Raw genomic sequence first — 22495 nt, 5'->3', positions numbered from 1 at the left:
TCCCATTTTATTTATTTATCTTTTCAGGTTTGCTTATTTATTTTGAGAGAAAGAGAAAGAGCACAAGCCGGGGAGGGGCAGAGAGAAGAGAGAGAATACCAAGCAGGCTCCGCACTGTCAGCACAGAGCTCAACTGGGAGCTCAAACTCACAAACCTGACCTGAGCCGAGATCAAGAGTCAGACACTTAACTGACTGCACCACCCAGGTGCCCCTTTCCCCCCCATTTTATGTGCAGAAGGATTGCTGACACAAAGGATGGAATAACTAACTACACAAGCATCTTTTCAATTAGTACTGGAGATGTGCAGTGCTGCTCTCTCACCTCAAGGCTTTGTCCATCCTCCATGCTGGAAACAGTGTTGAAAGAGAGAAAAATATCCCTGTGGTTGACAAGATAGCTCCAAGCAAAGTGCAGGACACAGAAAAGGGACAGACTGTAAAACATAGATAGGCTGAAAATGGGACTGTGCTTTTGATGGTGAAAATTAAACCTGAATATTAACTCTTTAATTCTCCAGATGAACCAGAGGCATCATTTAGAGTCCCAAAGTTTGAAGCACATAAATAGCTTCATCTGAACACAAACTTCTTGATACATGAAAAAAGCTATTATGCCAAATTAATTCAATCTAACTAATTAGAGAGCAGGAAGTTCTTTCAATTATTTTATGTGCTGTCTGAGACACACACTTGAATATGAGTACAGATTTCATTAATTGCAGTTCATTATTTTCCAGATTAGTTACTAAACTTGCATCAGAAGGTCAAAGACAGCAATTTTGTCAGCTGCCACCTCTTTCAGTGCAATATCTTTGCATTTCTGGAACTCAGAAATTGATTACAAACAAAAACAAATCTCCATAAAAATGAGAAACATAAGTCTTTATGAACATGTTCAAACCAAAACATTTTGTACAATGTAAGAATCTTTGTTTTTAAATCTTCAGAGTAAACTATTAACTTCTACCGTACAAGAAAAGATCCATGAATCTTTTCAAATACTGAAATATAATGCCAAAAAATAATAGCATCTTGATGTGAAAACCTGCTGACTCCAAAGAACAAGTTAATAAACATTAATCTTTTCGTTAGAGTTTCACCATAGTTGTATGTTTGTATCTTTCCATGAGGGAGAGTACTGAACACTCTTGTTTGAAAATGTCAAGGACACTCTGATTAAAAGTACTTTTCTGAGAATAATCCTGCCTTCATTATACAACTTCTGTCTCTCTTCCACCTAACAGTGAAATTATAGGAATGACGGGTAGAAACAAGACCTATCCCATTCCTCAGTTATTACCTGGACTATTTTTATATTTTCAAAATCTTATTTTTTAAAAAACAGAAGTGACAGCAATTCCATGGTGCTTTTTTGAAGAGAGCACCCTGCTATCTCTAAATCATTCTACTTATTCACAGCTGTTACCAGTCTCTCTGTTAATTTCACCTCTGTCATTCTGCGCCTTCCACCCCCTGCTGTAGCAGAGCCATCCTACACAGCTCTCACCGCCTCGGTGCTGCCGTCCCTTGACTGCTTATACAGTCAGCTCTCTTAGTCATTGTTTGGTCAAGCTATAAATAACTCCTTTAATCCTTCCTCATAAATCATTTCTGACATTATCCCCTGAAATAATTCCAATTGGTCAATGGATTTCCCATAGTGACACATCCAGGACCAACTGCAGTAATCTAAGCGTGGTCTAATAATGCCAAGGGTGGTGTTCAGGTGAGTCCATGTGAGTTTCTTCATTATTGTGACTATTTCAGAGAAGAACTTTAAGTCTTCAAACTAAACTGGGACAGAAATATAAAAAAGGAAGAAGTTTTAGTATCTTTCATCATAGTTCAGTGGGAAACAGCTTTAAAAATGATAAAAAGAGAAAGTTGGGGGGAATAGAAATAAAATAATATCCTATCATATGTGGTCTATCTGGTTACCACATATTGTTGATACTCAAACCATTGGGGTTTTGGGGTTTTTTTGTGCTGTTGCACATTATATAGCTTCAGCAAGGTTACTATATATTATCTCTACATCTTATGTAGTATTAATAATTTATCCTTTCCCATACTGTAGAATTGATCCAGATTCCTTTTAGGATATGCACTGATTTCTATTTTTCTGGGTTCTATCTTTGATGTTATTCTATAACACACTAAGTTTTTTAGTCTTAGGTATTGATTATTTAATGACTATTTATACAGGCTACTGAAATGAGTGTACTAACAAAGCACTAGCAGCAAATAAAACACAGAATCAAAAGGAGAGCAAGGTTCATGGCATTTGTGTATTTCTTTGCACTACTGGTAAATGTTACCACTAGATAATTCACACAGAGCTATGGCAAAGCCAGGCAGTGAACAGAGTAGTTTAGGAATGTTTGCCAGCATGAATGTGTTTTAGGCTTGTTACAAGACTGGTGATACAGAGAAAGACCACGGACATGGTGTCCCTTTATTTCCATAATGTATCTAACAAAGTCTCCCATGATCTCTTTGGTAGAGAGAGGAAGAAATGTGGACTGCAGATGGTAGTTGCTGAACACGTAAAGCTGAAATATGCTGATCTGTCACCCTGTGACTTGAGGAGTGATCTTTAGTTGCCTATGACAGGGCTCTCTCTTAGGCCCTCTAACGTTCAATTATTTTACTTATGACTCAAATGAAGACAGACTATGCCCTTAAAAAGTTTGCAGAGATAGCTGGATCAAATGTATTTTCTAAATAACTACTTAAGAAATACCTTGATAGGTACCTGGGTGGCTCAGTGGGTTGAGCGTCCAACTTCGGCCCAGGTCATGATCTCGCAGTTCGTGAGTTCGAGCCCCATGTCCAGCTCTGTGCTGACAGCTCAGAGCCTGGAGCCTGCTTCGGATTCTGTGTCTCCTTCTCTCTCTGCCCCTTACCCCCACTCATGCTCTCTCTCTCTCTCTCAAAAATAAACATTAAAAAATTAAAAAAAAAAAAAAGTACCTTAATATTCTAGGAGCATTAAAACAAAACTAAGATGAAAAATTTTAGAAATGAATCTAAAGTTCCTTAAGTATTTTTATACATCAGCTAGACAACACAGTAATAAAAAAGAACTGCACTGACAAGAGTGTAAACAAACAAACAAAAAAGGGAATGTTAACTGACCAGAGGCACAACAAGCTAATACTGGCTTTAAAAAAAAAAAAAAAAAAAAAAAGTACAGTCATATGTTGCTTTGGTAGAAGTACATTATTTAATTTTTTTTTTTCAACGTTTTTTATTTATTTTTGGGACAGAGAGAGAGACAGAGCATGAACGGGGGAGGGGCAGAGAGAGAGGGAGACACAGAATCAGAAACAGGCTCCAGGCTCCGAGCCATCAGCCCAGAGCCTGATGCGGGGCTCGAACTCACGGACCGCGAGATCGTGACCTGGCTGAAGTCGGACGCTTAACCGACTACGCCACCCAGGCGCCCCAGAAGTACATTATTTAGAAGAGGAAGATGATGATTCCACTATTTTCAAGTGTGCGTTTCAAAATACTTCCAGGCTCCCCACTTGAAGCAAGACTCTGACAAGGCAACTGAAGAATGATGGAGCATTTATTATGAGATATAGTGGACTAACCTATAGCTATTAATTAAGTCTAGAGAGAACCTTCTCCTCCCCTCCCTTTAACTCCTAGGTAACACCAGAGGAAACTCTGAGGCAAAAACTGGTTGGAAGGAAGCGTATTTTTTTCCTGGAGGACTAAGAGTTCCCACAAGGAGAGGCAGGACAGATCATCAACAACAGTAAGACCCTCAACTTTAGGTATCAAAGCTCATTTCCAAGTGAATGGGATGCCATTATAGTAAAGACTACTATTTAAAAAAAATTGAGGAGCACTAAAGAAGTCTAACCAATACAACATTCTTCTTACTGCTGTTACTTTGAAATTCCATTTGCATTACAGTGCTCCATTTCCAAGGATGAAACACCATTCAGGTGGCAACAATTTAAAACATATTTAAACAAAAGAAAACTCCATATTGGCAATGTCATTTAAAATTATGCTTTACTTCTCTGAGAGCTTTATCCCAGACAGTCAATAAAAATGATGTGAGCACAAGCATCTTTGATCAACTAAGTCCTGATGATACGCTTAAGTTTTCCCCTCCTTTAGGAATAGTTCTTCAGTGGAACTTGTATCAATCTAGGCAAGAAAGTTCATAATTATGTCTTGATATCGCAAATCCCCACTCAGATGTGATTCCCTCACCTCTAAGCTGCAAACATAGTATTTTATACCACTGGATGACACTTGACACATACAAACTATCTAATATTATAATCTGCATATGTCAATGGTCAACCAATTCTAGAGAAGAGCTAATAAACATATAAACATAACAATAACATCCAATGAAGATTAAATATGGTAATAGTATACTAATGTGGTGAAAGCTATTGTTTTAGTTTAGCTGGTCAAGGCCTCTCTAAATGCAAGTGTACTTCCTTAGACTGGTATATCTTGACCACTCTAAATAGTAGACCACTCTATTAGAGACCTAGTAGCCATGCAAAAACTTTGGGAAAGAGTATTCCAAGTATAAGGAAAGGCAAATGCAAAAAATTCTTGAGACCAAAATGAACTTCATGTGTTCAGGAGATTAGGAAGCAAGGGAGGGAGGGAAGGTAGGAGGGAGGGAGGGAAGGTAGGAGGGAGGGAGGGAAGGGAGGGAGGGAGGGAGGGAAGGGAGGGAGGGAGGGAGGGAGGAAGGAAGGAAGTTAGGAAGGAAGGAAGAAGGGGAAAAGGCCAACATGACTTAGTATGGTGAACAAAGAAGAAATAAAGGGCATAAAGATTAGAAGTCAGGGGAACAGATCATATAGGATGCTGTAAGGCACAGTAAGGAATTTTGATTTTATTCAGTTTTAGTGAGAAGCAGTGGAAGACTTCAAGCCATGAATTTAAGTAAGATTTTGGAAGGTCACTTTGGCTACTTCATGAATAATAGACTTTATGAGGCAAAAAGTGTCAGACAGACCTGTATGTAGGCTGCTGGAATAATCTAGGCAAGAGATGATGGTGGCATGAATGACTGATGAAGATGGAGATGGTCAGAAGTCACTGGATTGGAAGCAGTACCTATAAAATTTTACTGATGCACTCTGAGATATGAGCAACTAGGTGGACATTTGTGCTACATACTGAGATGGATTTGTAGTTTTAAGTAGTTTGTGTGTTGGGAGTAAATAGACTTGTGAGCTGAAACCAACGGTAATGTTTTGGACTTATAAAATGTGAATGCCTAATTGATTTATGAGTGAAAAAGCTTAATGGGTAGTTGGCTCCATGAAGCCCAAGATCAGGGGCAAAGTTTGGGCTGGCGATAGAAATTTGAGCGTTGAAAATGCATAAACAGAGCCATGGAAGTAAATGGGGTGACCCATGGAAAGAAGGCCCAGAATGGAGCTCTGGGGCACCTGAATATTTGCAGCTTGATGGAATAGATGGTCCCAGAAAAGTCAACTGAGAAAGACTGAGCAGTCAGAGGAAGGGATGCCAGGAAATGTCACAGCACTGAAGCCTAGAGATGCAAGTGTTTCAGGTATGATGTCAAGTCAGATGAGGACTGGAATGGTGCAGGCAAGATTCAGCTCCCTGGTGACCTTCAGGAAAGGTCCTGCAGTGGGGTTGAGCTTTCACAAACCAAACCCCAACTGGACTGTTTAACTCCACCACTAGGCATCTTCATTCAGGCAAGTTTTGTATTTACATTATCATTTATTTATGAAATGTGAAATATCTGGGCTACTCTCTCCAATGCCATTGCTCATATATGCTCAAAAAAAGTAAACCAAATGGACAAATATTGCGTAAGGTATCTTTGAAATATCTCAAGATTACCTTCTTAAACTGGACATTACAAAATGCAGTTATTTGCCAATCACTACATTTCTTTCTAACACATTATTGTTCCTCTCATATCCAGAAGAATCAATCATTTACTGGCAAAACAGTAAAAATAATTTATTGTAGCAGGTGATTTGACTTGCAACATCAAAAACTCAAAGTAGCACTGAAAAACTAACTATGACTACAGAGTATGATTCAATAACTTCTAATGCCGTGTCAATTTCCTTTAACTTCTATAACTGTCTTCACCAAATAGCAATTGGAAAATGGTGGTTATCAAACTTTATATTTTGATAAAATCACCTGGGTGCTTATAAATACAGATTATAAAGGCACTCCCAGATGGGGTATGGATTATGAGGTCAGGCTGTTATTGCTTTTTTTAAAGTTACACTCTTAAATATCTACCATGGAAATTCTGACACAGAGAGTCCATGCATCATACACTACAAACCAATGATGCAGTAACAGAATAATATATACAAATCCTTGGAAAAATCATTTTTGCCTAAACTCCAACCAAGGATTAGACTTGCTATTTCTTTTAGCTCTCATGGTCATAGATTCCTTCAATAACTGTCAAGCACTCCTTATGTGCTTAAATTTAGTTTAAGCATCCAAAATCATGATTTTTTTCCATCCAATATGTGTAAATGTCTGCTTAAGTAATGTTTATATAATGCTAAGTTGAAAAAATTATATGTCTATATTGCAGCCTTACAAAACTAATACTACCCCCCCGAATATGCATTCATAAACTCAGAAAATTCTTTTAAATAGTTAAAGGTCTCAAACAAGGACTCACCTGCATTTCTGCAACTTGAATGTTTTAAGTGAATGTGGATAAGCTGATGTCAAAAGACCTATTTCAACAACTGAACTTGCACTGTATGTGTTTTTGAAGGAGTATAAATAAATCCTCATTTATCATTTTCTGCTGAATTCACACCTACCTAAGGCTGGAAATTACATTTCCAAAAGGCTTCCCATTCACCATCGCATAAGAGCAGATTCCTGATTATGTTGAAAACCCTCTAAGATTTTCTTTAAAACTTATTTGAAGGCTGGGTGGAGAATTTTAAGAAAAAGGGGAAATAAGACAAGTGATCACTTGTAACATTTTAAATGAAGGAACAGGTAGACCACAGCAGAGGAAAAAGAGGTGGAGAGGGAAGGACAGTGATGACATAAAATTGTTTGAAATAAGAAATGAAATCAAGAATTAAAAATAGAATTACATTTTCTGTTTGGCAATACACAAACAACACTAAGTGCACTTCATAAATTTTACTATTGTTGCTCTAAGTAATATTACCATAAATCACATTAGCAGTGTACTCGGCACTTTTTAAAAGCAGAAAGGATTGAGACTGTCAGTAAGTTTCAACAGCTCTGTTACCTCTGAAGAGAGTGAAGGAGAAATTATCACAAGCTTTTACTAGGCCTAAAAAGGCTGGTTCTAAGGCCCCACCACCACTGCTATCCCTCCCCTTCAGCATCAATGCGACGACACAGAGCATCATTCCACCAGGAATTAGGAAATGTTCACCGTTGCTTTCCTGATGCTTTTACCTGATGTACAAGGGGAGACGGCTGCTTGCCCCTTTTCTCATCACGGACAGGGAAGAGCGACTTCAAGAGCTTTGGCATCTGCGGCACAAAGGATTTTACTGGATTCAAGTAGGAGGCTGCTAGGCTACTAAATCCTGTCAACAGTATTGAAAGGAAAAGAGATAAAATGTAAACAACTACATAGACGTTTTCTTTCTTGCAAGTTTGCCAAATTTCATTTGTAGCAAATATAACAATATAAATTATTCAAAAGTATCCTTTAAAAATATTAGAAAAACATAGTATTATTATGGCTCTCCTCAAACAAAATGTTATTTCCTTTTCCAATTAAAATTAACAGCAATTAGGGTAGTCCAAAAACGTTCTAATATCCAGTGTTCCTGTTAGTATCCGAAGGGTAATCCAACCCCAGTCCTGTCACAAATTGGTTCAAGTACTACCTTCTGCCCTAGAATAAGATGGGGGTTTTCATTTTTACATCACACAGCTGGTGACACACATGTACAGCTCTCTATCTAGACTTTAAACTCTTTGAAGTCAGGGACTATGTCTTCTCCAGCTTTAGCTTTTCATACCTACTTACTGAATGAAGATGATGAAATGGAGCTTTTAGGAAGAAGGTGGTGTTTGTTTTTACAGGAGAGGGATCAATGCCCTGACCAACCACGTTCTTACTTGCTCTAAATTACCAAAGGCTGGGATCAGACATGCAGACAATATCTATGATATAAAAAGATTTCTCTCCCCTTAGTGAATAAAACTGAAGTTTTAGGAAAATGTAACCTAAGTCACAAACTGTAAAACACTGTATCCACATAATACTTTAAAAACAACAAGCAAGTCAACCTGAGGAACTGTGTGTGATGCTGCCCCAATGGAAGCACACAGCCACCAGCATACCTCTACTCTACACTGGCCCCTGAAATGACTTTAAGTTCATTGGCAATACAGTTGTGACATGGACCCATACAGTTCCAAGGTTTGTAAATTTTACATAAAGTAGTATAATAACTCTAAGTAGACTGTGAAAGGTAAGGATATTTTATAATCATGAGAGCAATCACTAAAACAATAAAGCAAAGAGATAGCTATAAATTCCAAGAGATGTGTTAAAGCGGATTTCAAAAAAGTCAAATAATTTACAAGAAGGCAAAATTAGGAAAGAGTAGAACAAAACAAAGGAAACCAATAGAAAATAAGTTTGAGATGAATAAAGAGCCAGAAGGACATAATCATCTAAACGCTGAGACCAAACAACAGGGACAATCTAGACTTCTCCCTACAGTTAAATTAACATTCTACACTGAGGAAGACCCTTAATTAAATGAAGATCTGGCTAAAAATCTTTCAAAGGCTGCATATATCACAAAGTGAGACAATCAGACACAAGGTGTCTCTTGAGGTAAGTACACAAAACTACCCTTCCATTTATCCTACCTTCCACCCCTCCCTCAAAATGGCCTGAATCTGTTCAAGCCTGTAGAGCTAACTACCAATTCACAGGAAATACGGTTGATAGAGAACCCTGTTTAAACAACCTCAGGGGGATGGTAACATAGTCTACTGTGCAAAAGACATGGTCTCTTCGGCAAATACAATGGATGGGGGAAAAAGACAAAGAACATATAGATTAAACTTTAACTCAAGACACATATCAACTCATCACAATAAATGAACCTTACTTAGATTTTCATTCAAAATAACTAAAAGGTATTTTTGAGCCAATTGGAGAAATCTAAATACTGACTAGATATTTGATGATATAAAGGACTTATTTTTAATTTTTCTTAGGAGTGAAATGTTATCAGCTCTAGAGAAATGTTACTGCTCTAGAGACACATGTACAGATATTTACAGATGAAATGGTATCCGGGATTTGCTTCAAATTATCCAGGAGAGGGCTGGGAGATGTAGCAGGAGTAGGGGTACATCAGACTAGTGATGAACTGATCATTCTGAAGTTGGGAGGGCTACCTGAGAGCATATGGTGTTATTCTTTCTACTCTTGTATGTTTGATATTTTCCATAGTAAAAGGATTCTTCAAAGTGAAGACAAAATAAAAACTTAAAAAATTTTTTTTAATGTTTATTTATTTTTGAGAGAGAGACAGAGCATGAGCAGGGGAGGAGCAGAGTGAGAGGAAGACAAAGAATCTGAAGCAGGCTCCAGGATCTGAGCTGTCAGCACGGAGTCCAACGCGGGGCTCGAATCCACGAGCTGTGAGATCATGACCTGCGCTGAAGTCGGATGCTTAACCAACGGAGCCACCCAGGAGCCCCAAAATAAAAATTTCTAAAGGGTTTGTCACTAACTGATGACTGCTAAATGCACTGATGATACATGTAATTCACAAAAAAGAAACTAAACTCAGAAAGACAGAGTGGGATGCAAGAAGCAATGATGAGCAAAGCAAAGTGGAAAATAATGTAAATCAAGTAAGCATGGATTACAAGCTTTAAAACAACAACAACAAATTTACAGAACTTTAAAACAAGGTATTTCACTCCTAGGTATTAACTCAAGAGAAGTGTTCACAAAAACACTTACACAAGAACAAACTTTATTCACAGTAACCAAAAAGTGGAAATAAGCCACATGTCCGTAAATAGAAGAACTAATTAAAAATCGTGACAAATTCAACTGTGATAGTGAATGTTTCTCAACAACAAAAAATAAATTACTGAAGGATGCAACCGTGTGGATAACATGAACAGAAATGTTGAATAAAAGAAGCATAACACAAAAAGAGCATATACTGCATGATGCCATTTGTATGAAATTGTAGAACAGGCAAAACTAATCTGAAGGAATAGAAATCAGAACACTGGCTGATTGTGGAAAGTAGCTGGAGTCCTGTACATCTTGTAAACTTGACTGGTGGGTAGGTTACACAGGTAAATGCATTTGTCAAAACTCATTAATATGACCCACAGTCAAGAAAAAAGCAGTCAATGTAAATAGACCATGAGACGGCCCAGATGCTGGATTTAGCAGATAAATATGTTGAAGCAGTTTTAGACACAGGCCCAAGGAAGTAAAGAAGAATCTGATCTTAACAAATGTATAGGTATAAAATATCCACAGAGAAATTAAAACTTTAAATAAAGAAACAAGTGAAATTCTAGAACTGAAAAGAATAATAACTGAGATAAAATATTCTCTGGATGTACTTAACAGAAGGTTGGAAATGGAAGGAGAAATTATGCAACCAGAAGATATAAGAATAAGACAAAAGGATGAAAAATAAAAATTAAAAAAAAATTGAGCTCCTGTGACCTGTAGGGTAATATTAAACAATCTAATACGTGTAATTTGAATCTCAGAAAGAGTAGAGAAAAATTGTTGGGGGTAAAATGTAATAATAGCTGAACATTTCCCAAATTTGTTGAAAACCACAACTTACAGATCCAAGAATATCAATGAAACACAAGTAAGATAAGTACTAAGAAAACCATACCTAAGTATACCTTAGTCCAAGTGCTAAAAACAAAAATTGAGAGAACTATGAAAGCAAACAAGAGAGTAAACACAGACATATTACATGTAGGAAAAAGAGACAGAAATGATGGCTGATTCTCAGCAGAAAAGGAATCTAAAAGACAATGTAAGATGTTTGAAGTGTTGAAAGAAGCTATCTACCCAGAATTCTCTAGCTAGTGAAAAAATTCTTCAAATAAAGTGAAGTGAAGATAATCTCAAAAAGGGGAGACAGCATTCTTTTCTCTCCAAGAGAACTTCACAATAAGAAATACTATAGGATATTCTTTGGACTATAGAGAAATGATATTGGATAAATATAAGACTTCACGAAGGACTGGATAGTGCCAGAAATAATAAATATGAAGAAAAATATAAAAGATTTTCTATAGTCTTTTAATCTGGCTGTTTTAAAGCAGAAAGAGTAACATCGTAAATGGGTTCATAATGTCTATAAAAGATATAACAACAATAATACAAAATAAGAGGGCTCCAGGAACAGGCAAATGGAATTATACACTTACAAGGTTCTTGTATTTGTGCAGTGGGAAGTGATGTATTATTAATTCTAAGTAGACTATGATAAATTAAGAATCTATACTAGAATCCTTGAGCAAAGACTTTAATAAATAAACACAGAAATACCAAACAGCCAGAAATAGAAATAAAATTAAATACTAAAAAATATTTTTCCAATTATCCCAAAAGAAGGCAGAAAAGAAGTTACAGTGGAAAAATAAAATAAAATACAAACGGCCAAAGAGAAACCAACAGCAATGTAGCAGACATAATAATAATATTAGATGTAGAAGAATTAAATATGCCAAGAAAAAGGCAAAACTTGTCAAGCTAGATTAGAAAATAAGTTAGAGCTAACTATATGCTGACAAGATAGCAAATATTTGTTCATTTAAAGAGCGAATATAGCTAAAATTTTAAAGACTGAGAAAAGGAAACACCATTCAAACAATAAGCAAAAGAAGGTTGATGAGGCTACGTTAATATCAAGTGAGACAGATTTCAAAGTAAGAGAATTCCAAAGATATAAAGGGACATTTAATAATGATAGAAATATCACTTCATTGGGAAAAAATAATGTATATACCTAACAACAAAGTTCCTACAAGAATGATGTAAAAACAGATAAATGAAAAAGTAGGTAATTTTTCATAATCATATTTGGAGATTTAATGCCCTCTCTCAGTGATGGATAGGACAAATAGAAAAAAAATCAGTAGAAGGACAGACTATTTGAAGAACCGATCTGACTGAATAAGCTTATCAACCACACTGACCTGATATATACAGAATGCTATGCCCTCAAACAGAACAGACCTTCTTTCCAAGCATACATGGAATGTTTACCAAGGTAGAACATAGTCTCAAAAACATTCCAAAAGACTGAAATATTAAAGAGTCTCTCTGATCATAAGGAAATCAAATAAGCAATCCATTAATAAAAAGATTCTCACCAGACATATGAAAATGAATTAACATGCTACCCAATAACTTACGAGTCAAAGAATAAATCAGAGGGAAATTAGAAAATATTTTGAATAGAATGAAAATGAAAGCACCATATTCCAAAATTTGTGAAATGCAGAAAGAAATAGAAATCAATGAAACAATCAAAAATAAAAACAAAATCAATGAAACAAAGTAAACAATGAAGAAAGTAAGACCAACTTTCGTTCTGAGAGAAGACTGAGAAAAATAAGACATGCCTCAAATGTACTCAAGAAAAACAGAAAGAAAACAAAAATTATCAAAAATAAAAAGGAGGGGTGCCTAGATGGCTCAGTTGGTTAAACATCTGGCTCTTGATTTCAGCTCAGGTCATAATATCACAGCTTGTGAGATTGAGCCCCACATCCTGCTCTGTGCTGACAATGTGGAACCTGCCTGGGATTCTCTCACTCTCTCTCTCTCTCAAAATAAATAAATAAACATTAAAAAATTTTCTTAAATAAATAAATAAAAAGAAGGAATATCACAATAGATCCTATAAACATTAAAAGGGCAATAAAGGAACACCATAACATTTACTGAAATAAGAGTAATAATTTAGATGAAACAGAAAATTACCTGAAAAACATAACTTATGAAAACTGACTCACAAAGAAATACAAAAAGTTAAATAGCACTTTATTAAAGAAAATGAAGTCATAATTTAAAAGTTTCCCAAAGAGAAAATTCCAGGCCCAGATAGTGTCACTGGTGAATCCTGTCAAACATTTAAGGAAGAAGTAATACCAAGCTTATATAAAATCTTTCAGAAAAAAAGATGGTAAGGAAATATTTCCCAAGTCATTTTATGAGGCCAACATATTCATATCAAAACCTAACTAAGGCATTATTATGAGAAAAGAGAAGTATTCATCATAGAACATAAACACAAAAATCCTTTACAGAAAGTTAGCAAGTAGAATAAAGAAAATATAAATGATAACACATCAAGTGGTATTTAGCACAGTAATGCAGGATAAATTCAACATTCAAAAATCAATGTAACAACATGTTATAAACCAAAAAAGGGAAAAAATCAGATGAGCATTCACTAGTAGGATAGTAGTTACAGGGTAGGAAATTCTGTTTTAAAATTTGTCTGTTTGTTTATGTATGTTGTATGTATGTATGTATTTTGAGAGAGACAGAGAATGGGAGCAGAAGAGGGGCAGAGAGAGAGAAGGTGAGAGAGAATCCCAAGCAGGCTCCATGCTGTCAGCACAGAGCCTGATGCAGGGCTGGATCTCACGTACTGTGAGATCATGACCTGAACCAAAACCAAGAGTTGGACGCTTAACCAACTGAGCCACCCAGGTGCCCCAGGAAATCCTGTTTTAAACTACTTCTGAAAGATGCTCAAATTCCATGACAGTGGTTGACAAATGAAAATGTAACCTACCTGGGTCGGGAGAATGGTTATTATGGGGACGGTCTGGGAGAGATGGGGCAACAGGAGCTATCCCTCTGGAAACTGCAGTTTGGGATACATCCTGTTGACTTTCCCACCGGCCCTGTTAAAAACAAAAACAGCAATTTTTATTCAAATCAAATAGTTGACAGAAAAACCTGAAGATATTTAAGAAAAACCTGTTATCATTTCTAAAGCTTTATTCCCTTTAAAGACATGACCGATTTGATTATGTACCTTTCCTCTTGTACTTTCATCTTTATAGTGCAAATTTCCCAAATACTAACAATACCTCAAATTTGGATCTCCTCTCCAGTTCACAATTCAGTCTCCTCAGCTCTGTCCTAACCTTCTGTCTGTAAATCATGCTGCTTCCCAGGAAATACAGATACATGAAGACATTCCTTTTGAAAACCTCCCTTACGTTCTGCCTCAGAGAGGCTGTTTCTTTCTGCTCATCTGCTTCAAGATCCTTTCGCTTCAGATTCTCAGCTGAGACTGAGGAAAAACTCTTAATGGTGTAGGCTGTGTCTTCTCCCTTCTCCAGGGTGTATCTTCCCATCCATTCACACACCGTTCATGAAAGTAAAAATTCTAGAACAGTATATTACCAAGGCTCTTATTTTCAACACGCATTAAAGTTCCAGTTGAGCACAAATCAAGTAATCACCAGTTCCCAATAATGGAAGTCTCTGGATTAACAAATTTTATTGTACCCTGAACTTATTTTGTAAATCCCCATTAAAAAGATTTCATTGCAGGGGCGCCTGGGTGGCGCAGTCGGTTAAGCATCCGACTTCAGCCAGGTCACGATCTCGCGGTCCGTGAGTTCGAGCCCCGCGTCAGGCTCTGGGCTGATGGCTCGGAGCCTGGAGCCTGTTTCCGATTCTGTGTCTCCCTCTCTCTCTGCCCCTCCCCAGTTCATGCTCTGTCTCTCTCTGTCCCAAAAATAAAATAAAAAACGTTGAAAAAAAAAATTAAAAAAAAAAAAAAAAAAAAAGATTTCATTGCATAATACAAGAACACCACCAGTTGGGTGATGGATTAATGGTGATATCATCAAAGCACTTTTAACTTCAGTCCCATCTCATAAAGAAATAAACCCCAACCAAATGCTAGAAGTACAACACCCAGTAATGGGGATGAGATGCAAATCTTATAAAAGCTTTAAGTTCCCTTTTGATCCTTTGATAATCACTCTGAGTTTTTTTGTATCCAAGTTAAATAAGAGTATTTTACATTAGTTTAAGCTGGTATCCCACAGATGAGTGATGCTAACGACTTTTGAGTTCTCCTTAGTAATCGCCTGCAGAGTGAGTTCTTCACTGCTCCCAAAGATGGATGGAGGTGGAAAGACCTCTAAGGTTTCAGATACGTATTGGAAACCTATCCACTTTTAGCAGCAACCTAAGTACTGATCATAAAATCAATAAGCCCTAAGTGATCTGGATCCTGTTTACCTCTGAGAATGCCACTTTTCCCTAGGAACTCTCTCAGCCCTTGATAGTTTTAAAAAAATGGTATGATGTTTTAGCATTAGGAAGCCAGGAAACAAAACAGACATGAAAAGATGATTAGGGAAACCATGAACTCTGAAATACTTCACTGTAGGAGCATTTGTGTTACTATGAATCACACACTCATTTACATACTTTAATGTTTCGTTAATGTCTTTTGCATTTAAATTTAATTGTCTGTCTGGGAAGCTGCAGCTTTGTGTATTCTGGGACATCACAATCAGGTAGCTGAACACTAAGGTCAATATTCTTTGGAGCTTCTCAGAGGAAGAAAAGCCTCATTCTTTGTTTACAGTGTTAAGCTCATGCAAGGTTGTTTTGAAGACAACTTACTTAATTTGAGAATAAATGTATTTTTGTGTTTCAGATTTCTCTTTCTTGTTTGGCAGCTGACATAGTGGCACTCTGTCCCTTAGGAATACTAAGTAGCTGATTTGGAGTCAGCACCTCAGCCATTTGGTGTATAATGGTCCAATGACAAATAATGTTGGTGTCCTCTCTTCCCCCAAGGCACACTCGGGGCTCCGCTAGCTTCCCAGGTAATATTTCCCAGCTGGCACCCCCACACATAATGTTACTAACAAATCGGAATGGAAGCAATAACTTTTACTGCATCATATATTCAAATATCTCAAGTGAGAACATTTGAAAGGACGCACACAGTATATACATACTGCCTTAGCCATACCACTAGCCCTGTCGGATAATGAAAAATGGAAATACATTTCGCTTCATCCATCTACCTTAACCGTCATCTTAACCTTGAGGAATTCCACATGCTAACTATTCCCAGGTCTCACCAATCAAAGGCAGGGACACAGAGATCTGGGGTAGAACAGACGCTGCTTTAGAGGGAACAACAAATTTGGATGATAAACTGGGTACAACACTCCTTCCTCCTCTTTCTGACACCCACAGATCTCTGGGGAAACATTCTACTGAAATCATTCACTTATTCTTTTCCTCCTATAATGCATGTCCATTCTCTTGCCAGAAATGAAACCTGTGGTTCAGTGTGTAACTACACACACTGCCCCCCAGGGACAAGGCAATTACTGTCTTTCCAATAAATTTTACATCCCTGGCTGTTCCACAGTTATTCTCCCTTTACTAAAATGTTGGGGGAGGGGGAGAGGTAGCATCCCAGTTACAGATACTTCAGAGGGAGATGAACTCAGGACAGTGAATAAACAGGACTTGGCCAAACACTAGATCATTCTGATCTCTTAGGAGCTCAGCTCTCAAAATGAAGAAAGTATGTATGTATGTATGTATACATATATATACATACATACCTGGAATCTAAAAAGATAAATCTGTGATTTTTTTCTAACATTCTACATGTCTATCAAACTTCAGAAATCAGCCAAGATGAGGATATACAAGGGAGAAAACTCCAGCTTTGTTTAAGATTTTTAAACTAGCTTCATACTTATTAGGGATTATTTGTGCTGACAGGCTGAATTCAAAGAAATAAAACCCTATTTGAGACAGCAGTTATGCGTGGCTACCATCATGCTTAAAGACAAAATCAAACAGGGAAAACAGAGAGGCTCTCAGCTGATTTGAGAACATGCTTAGGTCCTCCTGGTGCACCTAAAATTTCCGTTACTGCTCTTTCCAGACACAAATTCTTTAGGTTTTTCAGAAAGAGGTCTGTTTTTAATCAGGAAAGAGATAAAGAGGTAAAGAATGAGAAGTGCCAGTGACATTACAGGTCCAAAGGTGGCTTCCAATGCAACCAAAGAAGAAATGACTCATATTTGGCATCGGCCTTTACCTGTGCCACACTAAATCACTGCAGTTTTCAGGAAGGTGAGGCAGCCAAAACACACAAAAATCAGTTTTGTTAACTGAATATCCATTTAGGCATTTGGCTACTGCATCAAAAACTCCAATCAGAGGACAATAAACACAATATCTTACTAACTTAAAAAATATAAAAATTATAAAAAGTATAATTCCATCTAAAATGGCTTTAGAAATATCAATATTTTTAAGTTGACAGTGTTCCTTGCATCACAAAAGGTCTCAGTGCACAGCCAATTTTAGATAGAAAAACAAACAATCTGCTGAAATTAATTCTGCAAGCGAAGTCCATCTTGGTAGACTGGTCATAAAAAGCTTGCTAAGTTTTCATTATATCTATTAAAAAACTGGCTTACAATAATGACAGTAACAGTAAATAGCAGTAAATAGCAACATCACTGCAATTTTATATCTATAGATAGATAGATAGATAGATAGATAGATAGATTTTTTCTATTTCTCAGTGCTCATCAAGATAAGTGTACTCTTAATTCCCTTTATCTATTTTACCCATCCTCACACCCACCTTCCTTCTGGCAACAGCCAGTTTGTTCTCTGTATTTAAGGGTCTGGTTTTTAAGGGTCTTTTTTTTTGTTATTGTTCGTTTACTGGAGGGGAGATGGGTGGGAGATGGGCTGAATGGGTGATGGGTATTAAACAGGGCACTTCTGATGAGCACTGGGTGTTTTATTTAAGTGATGAATTACTAAATTCTACACCTGAAATTAGTATTACACTGTATGTTAACTAACTGGAATTTCAATAAAAACTTGAGAAAAAAAAAATGAATGATTGCTTTTAAGCCCTAAGGTGAACTTAAAAGTTGGGAGTGGTTCATCAAATTCCATTTATCTTTTTAAGATTAATTAGTCCATCAATTCAATCTTGGTGGAGCTCAGTACAGCAATTCCAATTCTAACATGGAGTGAATAACATCAATAATAAGGGCATGTAAAATATGGCGAATTGCAAGTATCATAGGCCAAACTAGAGACTGTTTTAAAAGTAGCTCACCATCTCCTCTCACCTCCCCAAGAGCCCTAATCCTACGAACTCTCTGCCCTTGCTTCCCTCCCACACCGTTTAGTGTCACTTTGTCTGAAATGACTAATCTTTGCCATATCAACTGAAAATTAGGAGGAAAAGGGAGATGTGAACCTCTTCTGTGGCCTCTCCCCGCTTCTGAACATCATTTCATCTAACCTGAATGCTCCCATATTACACAGGGGAAGACAGCACATCAAAGTCTGTGGTCTATAATTCTGATTTCATAATCAAGATCAGAGGGCTAGACACAGAAATGAATGGGACACAGAACCCAGAAATAGGCCCACACAAGTTTGCAAGGTAAATGTAACTAATATTCAAGTATTTCAAAACTCATTTTCTAGCATCTTAAGCAAGCATCATCAACTTCAGATTAAAATTATGTTTCTGACTCAACTCTCTTGTGCATTAAATACTTTCATTGCAAAGAAACCAAGATGGTCCTGCTAAGGAAAGTTCTGTGGTGTCAAAGGAATGCCCCAAGCACTTCTGCCATTTTTTTTTTTTACTCCTCTTTCCCTGTCCCATGCTCGAGAAAAGGACATCTTACAAGTTCTCAAATATTTATTTATATTATTTGCTTAATATGAATTATTCCAACTTCTCACATTCCAGAGCCTTCTAAATTCAGTAAGATGTCTTAATTCCTGGGCTCTTTTCACAGATACTTTCACAGTCTTAGAATAAGAAACATTTGAAAGGAATCCTACATACTGACTACCAAAGTTATTTTTACAATAAAGAGCCAAAAAAATGATTACAGTGTCAAATTTAGTCATCTTATAAAAGCTACATTTAAAAATTCATTTTTTATAATTTTTAAAAATGTTTATTTATTTTTGAGAATGTGCGAGCATGAGCAGGGAAGGGCACAGAGAAGGAGACACAGAATCTGAAGCAGGCTCCATGTTGTCAGCACAGAGCCCGACGTGGGGTTCAAACTCAGGAACTGTGAGATCATGACTTGAGCCAAAGTCGGATGCCTGACAGAGCCACCCAGGTACCCCTAAAAATTCATTCTTATTCTCAAGGTAAAAACAAACATGATACAAGTTTTAGGTAGTAGGATAGAATTTATATCCCACTCATTAGGAAAACCTAAAGGATTAATTACCTCTCCCTGGATATCTGAAAACTGAAGAATGCAGGAAGTTCCCCAAAGAAAAGAAAAGAAAAAAAAAAAATGAGTCTGAGATTTTTCAAAACAGTTTCTTTTAGGATTTTGTGTATAAATTGTTATAAATAAAGCAATTGGAGACCTCCTCAAACACTATACACAAGAGAACTCTTCCTACTTAAAAGAGTAGGAAGTAAAATTCTTCACTTCTGTTTTTTAAAGGGTGTTGAATTTTGACAAATGTTTTTCTCTGCTCCTATTGAGATTTTCATACATACATGTTTTATATATGTTATATATGCTTTTTAATTCTAATTTATTTTTTAAATAGCCAATATGTTCACATGATCCAAAAATCAAACAATAGAAAAAGGCATCATGACAAACCTCCTACCTTTACCCCTACCTGCTCTTCCCCACACACTTCCACCCTCTCTCCAGGCAGGTAAATAATGGTATTAGCTTCTTATATATCCTTGTAGGGTTTCGTAGGCATATGCAAGCAAATCTATACACAGTCACACACGCTTCTCTCCTGTCCCTTTTGTAATACAAATGGCAGCAAACTATTCTGCACTTAATTTTTTTATTTTAATTTTATTTTGATTTTCGTGAACATACAGTGTAATATTGGTTTCAGGAGGAGAATTCAGTGATTCATCACTTACATACAACACCCAGTGTTCATCACAAGTGCCCTCCTTAATATCCATCATCCATCTAGACATCTCTCATCCACCTCCCTCTATCCGCTCTGTTTGTTTTCTATCATTGTGCGCCTCTTATGGTTTGTTTCCTTCTCTCTTCCCTCCCTTCCTATATGTTTATATGTTTTGTTTCTTAAATTCCACATGAGTGAAATCATATTGCATTTGTCCTTCTCTGACTTATTTCACTTAGCATAATACACTCTAGCTCCGTACACATTATTGTAAATGGCAAGATTTCATCCTTTTTGATGGCTGAGTAATATTCCATTGTATATACACCACATCTTCTTTACCCATTCATCAGTTGATGGACATTAGGGCTCTCTCCGTGGTCTGGCTATTGTGTGTGGTTTTTTTTTAAGTTTTTTCTTTTAAGTTTATTTATTTTGAGAGAGAAAATATGTACACGTGTGAGTGCGAGAGAGTCGGGGAGGGTCAGTAAGAGAGGGAGAAAGAGAGAATCCCAAGCAAGCTCTGCAATTCACAAACCATGAGATCATGACCTGAGCTGAAGTCAAGAGTCAGATGTTTAACTGACTGAGCCCCCCAGGTCCCTCTCAGTTGGCTACTGTTGATAATGCTGCTATTAAACCTGGGGTGCATGTACCCTCTCAAATCCGTATTTTTGTATCCTTTAGGTAAATACCTAATAGTGCAATTGCTGGATCATAAGGTAGCTTTCTTTTTAGTTTTTTGAGGAACCTCGATACTGTTCCCCAGAGTGGCTGCACCAGTTTGCATTCCCACCAGCAGTCTGCACTTCATTTTTAATCATTAGGTATATCCTGGTTATTTTTCTATATTAGTACCTGGAAGGGCTCCTAATCATTCTTGCAGCTGCATAGTATCCCATTTATTTATATGTGTGTGTGTGTGTGTGTGTGTGTGTGTGTGTGTGTTTCGCACGTGCATGCACATGTGCAGCATGTGCCCAGATAAAGTGTATTTAACCAGACCAAACCAATGGACATTTGCATCCAATCTGCTGCCATTATAAACAAAGTTTTGTGGACACTCTTGTCCATATCTCACTTCACATGTAGGTAAGCACTGCTACTGTGTAAAGGGATTCTGGTATTTTGTATGTCAATTAGTTAAAGCACCACCCAATCTTGAGGAATTCTATTATGGGTAGTGTTAAAAACAGGTTTTGAATACAAGGCCAATGCTGCATTTGAAAATGTTTCCCATTGTTTCCTTTAAAGGCCAGAGGGAGAGCCTCTGTTCCTTGCTGCTATTAGCAGGGAAAGGGTTTTGTTTTTGTTTTTGTTTTCTCGCTAGCAAGAAAATATAACTTTAAGAATATTTATTTTTCCTAAAAATCTTTTAAGAAGCTCTGCTTTAGATGATACAACTACTGAGGAACCCCTCCTCTGAAAATGGGGCAGTTACTCTGTACTCCCTTCTGAAGTGAGCCTAGAATCGAATCCTCTTTGCTCTATATTCTTTTCACTTAGTTTTCTAGCATCACGGATATAAGCCTCTATCAGCTGAATATCCTTACCCATTCAAAAGGTCCATCCCATAAAAATCAGTCTTAGAAACAGTTTTCTCCTCCCTTTCTCCTAAAGGTCTCTAATTATGATGTATGGACATTTCATGCAACCTAGAGAGAAGTCCCAGGATGCCCACAGCAATGAGATGGTGACTAAAGCCCAGCTACACCTACTAACCTCAGGGCCCAGGGATGCCAAGAGTCAAAAAGGAGGTAAAATAATAGCTTCACAGCTGAACTGGGAGCAAAGTTAGTAATGGCAAGCTGGCACCTTCCGTTTTCCCTGACAATACTTCCAGAGGGTGGGGAACGCTATGGTTGGGGAGAAGCAACTGAAGCCAAATTTTGAGGAAGATTGCCAACTGCTGCCATGGGAAAAAAGAGGCATTTAACTTGTTTGAAGTGTATGACAACTACTAACATACACTGAAATAGAGTGGAGGGATCCAAATCCTTGTTGCTGTGATGGCACCATGACACCAGTAAAACCTGAGAGGGTGAAAATCAGACTTTCCTCATCTTCACTAAGTTACTCAGGGACTCCAAGAGATCAAGATGACTAAAAAAGGAAGGTCCTCAGTAGAGTAACAAAAATGTGTAATGTTACAGTTATTCACTTAATATGATAGGTCCTGCTAACTTCTCCCCAACCCTCCACAGAAACTGCCATGGAAAAGGCTCCAAAAATCTCTTCACTGTCACATCTGAAACAGTCTTTTCAGTCCTCATCTTGCGGTCCCTGAGGAAACTGGAAGGAGTCCTTCTTCAAACTTAAAAAGTCCTTTCTGCCCAGTTTTCAAGCCACTCTCTGTGGGGTCTTCTTTCCTCTTTGGGGACTCCTTCTCCATCAGCCAGGCCAGCTTCTCCTCGGGCACATGCTCGTGAGTATTATCAAGCCCTTGAGCTCAGCCTTTATTTAGATCTAAGTCCTCACTCGGTTGTTCAACTATGCCCCTCAG

General features: G+C 37.3%; 1 protein-coding gene across 3 annotated transcripts in view; it reads right to left on the bottom strand.

Annotated features, from left to right (window-relative positions):
- Positions 1–22495, bottom strand: part of KIF13B (kinesin family member 13B) — a 199708-nt gene that overhangs the window by 20639 nt on the left and 156574 nt on the right. For all 3 annotated transcript variants that reach the window (XM_049632357.1, XM_049632358.1, XM_049632359.1), the window contains 2 exons: positions 13832–13943; positions 7449–7582 (listed from right to left, as the gene is read on the bottom strand). In XM_049632357.1, the coding sequence (XP_049488314.1) occupies positions 7449–7582; positions 13832–13943 (246 nt within the window). The remainder of the gene's footprint in view (positions 1–7448; positions 7583–13831; positions 13944–22495) is intronic.

This window comes from Panthera uncia, chromosome B1 (assembly GCF_023721935.1).
Source record: "Panthera uncia isolate 11264 chromosome B1, Puncia_PCG_1.0, whole genome shotgun sequence".
NCBI classification, from domain to species: Eukaryota; Metazoa; Chordata; class Mammalia; order Carnivora; family Felidae; genus Panthera; species Panthera uncia.
The sequence above is the reverse complement of the archived record's forward strand: the minus strand, read 5'-3'. Positions and strand labels throughout refer to the sequence as shown.